At 46.4% G+C, this 7,683-nt stretch overlaps 1 protein-coding gene across 4 annotated transcripts in view; it reads right to left on the bottom strand.

Moving 5' to 3' along the window:
* Positions 1 to 223: 223 nt before the first annotated feature.
* The window catches only part of LGALS12 (galectin 12), a 21,545-nt gene continuing 14,085 nt past the window's right edge, over positions 224 to 7,683 (bottom strand). For 2 of the 4 annotated variants that reach the window (XR_013523468.1, XR_013523467.1), the window contains exons 8-10: positions 5,343 to 5,493; positions 2,764 to 4,504; positions 224 to 400 (exon numbers count right to left, since the gene is read on the bottom strand). Coding sequence is in view for 2 of the 4 variants with exons in the window: in XM_035263033.3 (XP_035118924.1) it covers positions 4,358 to 4,504; positions 5,343 to 5,493 (298 nt within the window). In the remaining 2 variants the exon portion in view is untranslated. Of the gene's footprint in view, positions 4,505 to 5,342; positions 5,494 to 7,683 lie in introns of all 4 variants that reach the window. The other 2 variants (XM_035263033.3, XM_078341235.1) reach the window with 2 other exon arrangements.

The following is a 7,683-nucleotide window of genomic DNA, read 5'->3' as shown; positions in this document are numbered from 1 at the left end:
GTAAATAAAAATTATGGATCCCACCCCTACCCAGACGATGTGTAATCGAATGCTAATCTTAGCATCTGTGAACCCCTTAAATGACAATCAGAATGTCAAATAGTCCCCTGACCCTCAAAATGTCCGGAACCCCCCCTCATCTCCTCCCAGAAGGTGATTTGAATCCACTGGCCCTTGGAATGTCTGAAGCCCCTCACCCCATCCTCTCCCCCTCACCCCCAAAGTGATTTTACAGGTATAAAAGGTCTTGTCACCCTCTTTTATGGGGCCATGGGTTGGAGAGACGTGAGTCCTCCGTGGTCGCCGGCAATAAACCCTGCAATTTGGCATACTTTTGTCTTGGTGTTGACTTTCCGTGCTCAGTCCGATACAACATGAGATCACATCACTGCACTCCAGCCTGGGGGACAGTGCAAAACTCCATCTCAGAACCAAACAAACAAAGAAATAAACAACAACAATAACAACAACAAAAAAACCCTCAAACAACTAAGGATTGTCAGACATTTGAGGAAATCCTCTAATTTGAAAGATAGCAAAATACACAAATAATTAACAAATAAGCTTCAAGAAAACAAAGCAAATATGGCAAGCAGAAGAAAATTTACAAAAGCATCATTTATATCATGGAAGAGATAAGAGAAAATATATTCATGAAACAAGAACAGGAGGCTATAAAAAAGAAATACTTAGCATGACTCATGATGGTAATCCTAGCACTTTGGGAGGCTGAGGCAGGTGGATCACTTGAGGCCAAGAGTTTGAGATCAGCCTGGCCAACATAGCAATACCTCATCTACGAAAAAAGCCAAAAATTAGCCAGGTGTGGTGGAGCACATCTGTAATTACAGCTACTCAGGAGGCTGGGGCATGAGAATCACTTGGACCTGGGAGGTGGAGGCTGCAGTGAGTAGAGATTGTGCCACTGTGCCCTAGCCTGGGTGACAGAGTGAGACTCTCTCAAGAAAATACATATAAATAAAATAAAGTTTAAAAAGAAATGTTTAGAGAATAAGATAATAGTTTTAGTTTTCTTGCTGAAAAATTGAAACTAATCTGATCAAAACTATAGACAAAAAGAAGTACAGGAGACAATGGAATATTTTAAACAATGCCCTAGGGACTAGCAGCAGAATTCAGATTCTGGGAAGCTCTGTAAGAAAAAGTTATCAGTTTTATCCTCAATAATAAAATATAAGAAAAGAAGAGAGGGTGATGGAATCTGTGGATTAAATAAAGACCTAGAGGACATATAAAACAACCCATGACCTTGCACAGAAAAGAAACAATCTAGAACTAAGGCTATCGATGGATGGTAAGTAAAATTATAAGCCAATTTATGAACATAACGCAAAAATAGTAATATCAGTAAATGAAATGTTGTAATATATATTCATTAAAAATTCATTTACTCTAGGAATTTAAAGATACTTATAGTATGACATTAGAGAGCCTATTAATGTAATTAACCTCATTAACAGAAAAAATATGATCGTATTAATAAAAGCAGAAGACAGACTTGACACTGATTCATGAAAAAAAACCAAAAAAATCTCTTAGCAAACTAAGAAAAAACAAAAATCTTACCCTAAAAGTAGTATCTAATCCCAACGTACGACAATCATCATATTTAATAGTGAAATCTTAGTGGCATTTCCCTAATGTCAGGACAGGTCAAGGATGCCGCTCACAGCACTGCTACTCACAGTGTGCAGGAAGTCTCGACCAATGTAAAATAATAAAGGAAGCATCAGGGACAGAGGAAGGAAGGGAGGGAATGTTGTTGGGAGTCAGGGGAAGAGTGAGAGAAGGAGAGGGAGACTGGAAAGGAAAAAATCAGAAATCATTATTTTTTGCAAGTGGTAAGATTGCCTGCCTGTCTGTCTATTTATTTATTGAGACAGAGTCTCGCTCTGTTGCCCAGCTTGGAGTGCATTGGCGCCATCTCAGCTCACTGCAACCTCTGCCTCCTGGGTTCAACTGATTCTTGTGCCTCAGCCTCCTGAGTAGCTGGGGTTACAGGTGTGTGACACCATGCCCAGCTAATTTTTTGTAGCTTTAGTAGAGACAGAGTTTTGCCATGTTGGCCAGGCTGGTCTCAAACTCGGACTCAAGTGGTTCACCTGCCTCGGCATCCCCAAGTGCTGGGGTTACAGGTGTGAGCCACTGTGCCAGGACAAGATTTTCTATCTGAACTAATGAAAGAATTTAGCAACTTTGCTAGGAACAAGATTAATACACAAACCAGGTGCATTTTTGTACCAGTATCAAGTAAGTAGAATTTTTTAAAAGATAGCATTTATGAATAGCACAAAAAACTAGAAAGTGCCTGAGTATAAATCTAACGAAAGTCATCCAAGGCCTTGGTAAAAACAAACACACACACATCTTATGCTACCAGGGCAGCCCTGGAGACATAGCTGAGAAAGTTCATTATTTTCTCAAACAGTAGATAACTAAGAAAGCTCATTGTATTTTCTTAAACAGGAATTTTTAGTCATTTTATCTATAGGTCTGTTTGCTTAAAAGAACGTCAGATGGCCTGGGAGGCCACGGGAGCCTCAGGGCTTGTTAGCAATTACCAGAGGAAGATATGGTCAGAGCAAGACCCCAGCAAACCAGAGCTGGCGACCCCTTGTTGCCTTTATATCATTAACATGCCGTTGTAATGCTAAAGTCCTGTATTAGTCCATTTTGACGCTGCTTATAAAGGCATACCTGACACTAGGCAATTTACAAAATAAAGAGATTAATTTGACTTACAGTTTCACGTGGCTGGAGAAGCCTCACAAGCCTGGTGGAAGGCAAGGAGGAACAAGTCAAGTCTTACATGGATGGAAGCAGGCGAAGATGTAAGTCGAAACTGAGGAAGACAGAAGCGCAAGAGAGAAATCCACTGCCTTGCAAAGAAAGGATTGAACAGGAGAAGTAGGGGAATCGTGCCGAGGCATGTGCTGCCAATGTGCACTGTATATTCCACAAGCACTGCCTCCCTATTTCACTTCTTTTAGCTGTTTAACTTTGTAAGATGCAAAGAGGTTGTCTGAAGTATAAATGACTCTGCTGCCCCTTTCACATCAAAGAACTCCTGACAAGGAAGGACACGCCTGCCTCTCCCATCTGTCTGGCTGCCAGAGAAGGCAAGAACTTGAATGTTGGTGTAAGTGGGATGGAAGAAGTAGGCTGGGACAACAGTGAAATCTAGAATAAAACCAAGCTGGCCCGAGGCGTCCTGCAAGTTTAATAAGCGTGCCATATTTTTTTTGTTCAAATCCATTCTCCCTGTTTTTTTATAGTAATAGAATAAAACTATTCTGTTTTTTTTGTGTGTGACTATTCTTTTTTTCTGAGACAGAGTCTCGCTCTGTCGGCCAGGCTGGAGTGCAGTGGCATGATCTCAGCTCACAGCAACCTCTGTCTCCCAGGTTCAAGAAATTCTCCTGCCTTAGCCTCTTGAATAGATAGGACCACAGGTGCTCGCCACCATGCCTGGCTACTTTTTTGTATTTTTAGTTAGAGACAGGGTTTCACCGTGTTAGGATGGTCTCAGTCTCCTAACCTCGTGATCTGCCCACCTTGGCCTCCCAAAGTGCTGGGATTACAAGCATGAGCCACCGTGCTTGGCCAACTATTCTATTTTATGTGGCCAGTCATATGGGTATCCCACTGGAGGCCATTTCCAGCCTTCCTTGCAGGTAGTGTGGCCGAGACCAAGTCCCTTTAGATGAAATGTGACTGTAGCTGGTGTGTGTCAGACCCCAGCCTGGGGCTTGTGAGATCAGGTGGGTCTTACCCTCAGCCTCCATTAGCCTTCTCAGTGGCGGAGACCAAGATAGGGTGGCAGCCGAGCTTCGGCCACGCAGACCGTGATGATGCCCTGGCGTGGTGGAACAATGGCTAGGACAGACCCTGAATATCTCCGGGAGCGGAGCTGCTCCACTAACCTGAACCATTTTCTCTAGAATTGCTAGATGAGAATGGAATAAATAAATGACCCCATTTAGTTATTTGACCACAAATAAGTAAAGAATAAATGACCACATTCTTTAAGCCACTGTATTTTGGAGTATCTTTGTTAGTCTACAAAATCCACCTCCGTGAGTGCACTTCAGGCCCTGAAGGCAGATGGAGCCAAATCCCAGGCTCCTGGTGGAGAAAGGTGCAGAGTCGGAGGAACCTTTGTACCCTCGTGCCATCCCTCAGGCCCAAAGCTCCTGCAGACTCAGGCTCGAGACCCTGGAAGTGAACCAGGGCTAATGTGGTGGTGTCAGGTGGATATTTTAATGAGGGGAGGAGAGTGGGGCCCTGGTGTGGGCTGACTTTGCTATTTTCTGGCAAGGTTTCCCTGGAACTGTCCTCAGGAGTGGACACAGTAGAGCTGGACACTTCCACTGATCCGGACCTCCCGCAGCTGCTCCAGGGCCTGCTGGTTCACGCTGGTGGCCCCCAGCCCCTGCCCATTGAGTGCCAGCTTCAGCCCTCCCTCCTGGCACAGGAGCAGCACCTGGGAAAGGAGGACATGATGGGTGGCAGCTTCCAGCCAGACTCTCCCTGTCTGCCTGATGCTCTCCCCAGCAAGACCCTCCTCCTCTCAGAGGATGCAAAGACTGGACCCAGGGGGCACCCAGTGCAGTGCTAGAAAAGAACAGACAAGGGGCCCTGCTTGTCACCAACCCACTGCAGCCTTTGACAAGGATCTTCCCAGCCCTGGGCCTCAGTTTCTCCACCTGTAACTGGGGCTGCTCCCTATAGAGGAGAGGTTCTGCATGCTGGAATCATTAGGAAAGCTTTTTTTTATTCCGATGGAGTCTCACACTGTTGCAGGGCTGGAGTGCAATGGTGCAATCTGGGCTCACTGCAACCTCCACCTCCCAGGTTCAAGCAACTTTCCTGCCTTAGCCTCCCAAGCAGCTAGGATTACAGGTGCCCACCACCATGCCTGGCTAATTTTTTATATTTTTAGTAGAGACAGCGTTTCACTAATTTGGCCAGGCTGCCCTCGAACTCCTGACCTCATGATCTGCCTGCCTCGGCCACCCAAAGTGCTGGGATTACAGGCATGAGCCGCTGCACCTGGCCCTAGGGGATCTTTTTAATAAAGCTGATGCTTGGGCCTCCACCTAATTGGGCATCAATTAATTTGAGTTTCTGGCCATGGGCTCCCTGGCATCAGAGTGGAGGGTAGAGGACTTTGGTATAGATGTTTGCGGTGCTCTGCTGGCTCTGGTCTCCCACCCTGTAACATCTGCCCTGCACACCCGCAACAGAGTCTCCCAGGTCATTATGGGAGGTCAGCTCTGTGCTCCAGCCTGAAGGGATGTGGCCTCTTGGCTCTGACTCACCTCAAAGAATCTCTGGGGGTAAAAGAGGAAGGGGGCTGAGATCAGCTTCTTCCGTCCCCAGGGGGAGATCCAGGCCAGAGTTCTCTCTGTGAAGGAAGCCCTGAGTGTCACAGGAGCACGGGCAGCCTGGTCCCTCAGGCTCAGCGTGAAACTGCAGGATCAGGAGGAAGGAGAAGGGATCAGTGCCTGTTGGCCGCAGGCCGCTGCTCAGCCTCCAGGGGAAGGAAGGAGGTAGGGGAGAGGATGGAAGATTGAGTGGCTTCGGCCTCCAGAAACAAGCACTGCTGGGTGCTCTGAACAGTGGAAAGAACACGAACTCTGCATGAAATTGAGATTGACTGCCAGGGTTGCCATCTACTGACTACAGGAGGATGGGGGTGGGAGAGAAGTGTGTGAAAATTGCCTACTCTGGGCCTCAGTTTCTCCTCCTGAGGGCGGGGATGATCATGATGGTGATAGCCACGGCTAACATTTATTGAATGCCGACTCAGTGCCAGACATTGTCTTAAACGTTGGTTAGAGTCAGGCAGCCCAGGCTGAACCCTGGCTCTGCTACTATCTAGTCCTGTGACCTTGGGCAAGACCCTTCATCTCTCTGTGCCTCAGTTTCCTCATCCATAATGCAGGGATAACATAATTGCACTGTACCTGCCTGTGGCACTGTCGTAAGAATGAAATGAATACATAAGAAATGCTTATTTAGAACAGCACCTGATTATGTAATAAGCATTCAGATGATATCTATTGATTAAAAATATTACTATATAATACAATCTCTACCTCGTAGAGCCACAAAAAAAGAAAATAACATATGTGAAAACTAGCGATTCCTAGCACACAGTAGGTGTTTTACAGAAGTTAGGTGTTTTACAGACACTAGCTTGCCTTTCCTCAACCCTCACAAATTCTGTGCTGTGAGGTTTGTCAGCCCATTTAAGTGATGGGGACAAAAGGTTAAATGACTTCTTTGTTACTGGTAAGAGTTGTGGGGCCTCAGGTTAAGATGTGAACTAGGATTCCTGACTCCAGATCTGGGGGTGGTGGGATCTGGCACCTGCCTCTCAAATAGGGCAACCAGATTACTCTTTATGTCCTGGGAACTCTCAAAGTCCCCTTCTTTGAAGCACTACACTGGAGAAGGCTGCGTCTTGACGGTATGCAGAGGGCGGGTGAGGTGGGGGAAAAGGCCACCCTGGGCAGGCCTTTCAGGGACTGTCGGCGGATCCTCACAGGAGGTGGCCCCATAAGTTTCATACGTTTCGGGAAGGAGACGGCAAGGGCTCAGTGTTGGGAAGAAGCTTGGAGGGCAGGAACGCTGAGAGTGGACGGTGTGGAGCCTCCAGCCCCACTACGGCTTCCCCCTACTCCATCCTGCCAGACAAGGCTTGGTCTTCCCACTGGCCTGAGAACTCTTGGTGAGGAGGCCTCAGTGTCTCCCTACCTCACGTTCATCCAGCTCAGCCCACCAGCTCACTGAATAATCACAGATCAAGCACTAGATACCCAGTGAAGCTCTGCTGAGGCTCTTTGAGGCTGCGGTCACACACTCCTACTCAATGAGGAGGAGGGAAGGGATGAGGTGAAGAAACAGGGATAGATTTTCCCTGCAAATGAATCCTGTGCCCTCCAACTGTTGCTCCCTCTGTCCCATGCAAGTCCTCAGTTGCTTTCACAGAAGAGCAGCAGCAGCAGCAGCCGTGGCAACCTCACTAAGTACCAGGTGCTGTGCTAGGTCTTCACGTTGGTGGGTCTCAGCTGAACTGGCGTATAGGAATGTTTTAATTGGTCCGTCGTATTCTTCAACTTTAATACAACATTCAAAAATGGAGAGAGTTTGTATAAAAGATGGCTTCTATTTTCTCTTTAAATAAAATCACAAGTGTTTGTTCATATCCTTCGCCCACTTTTGGATGGGGTTGTTTTTTCTCTTGTAAGTTTGTTTAGGTTCTTTGTAGATTCTGGATATCAGCCCTTTGTCAGATGGGTGGATTGCAAAAATGTTTTCCCATTCTGTTGGTTGCCAGTTCACTCTAATGAAAGTTTCTTTCGCTGTGCAGAAGCTCTGGAGTTTAATTAGATCCCATTTGCCTATTTTGGCTTTTGTTGTCAGTGCTTTTGCTGTTTTACTCATGAAGTCCTTGCCCATGCCTATGTCCTGAATGGTATTGCCTAGGTTTTCATCCAGGGTTTTTAGGGTTTTAGGTCTTATGTTTGAATCTTTAATCCATCTTGAGCTCACGATTTGCCTCAGAGACCTGCCTGGCTTCCAAGGACACATGCATTCACCGCCCTTGGGAAGGAGCAGTTACTCGCTCACCACGTCACTAGTAACCTTGTGACT

Source organism: Callithrix jacchus, chromosome 10 (genome assembly GCF_049354715.1).
Source record: "Callithrix jacchus isolate 240 chromosome 10, calJac240_pri, whole genome shotgun sequence".
NCBI classification, from domain to species: domain Eukaryota; kingdom Metazoa; phylum Chordata; class Mammalia; order Primates; family Cebidae; genus Callithrix; species Callithrix jacchus.
The sequence above is the reverse complement of the archived record's forward strand: the minus strand, read 5'-3'. Positions and strand labels throughout refer to the sequence as shown.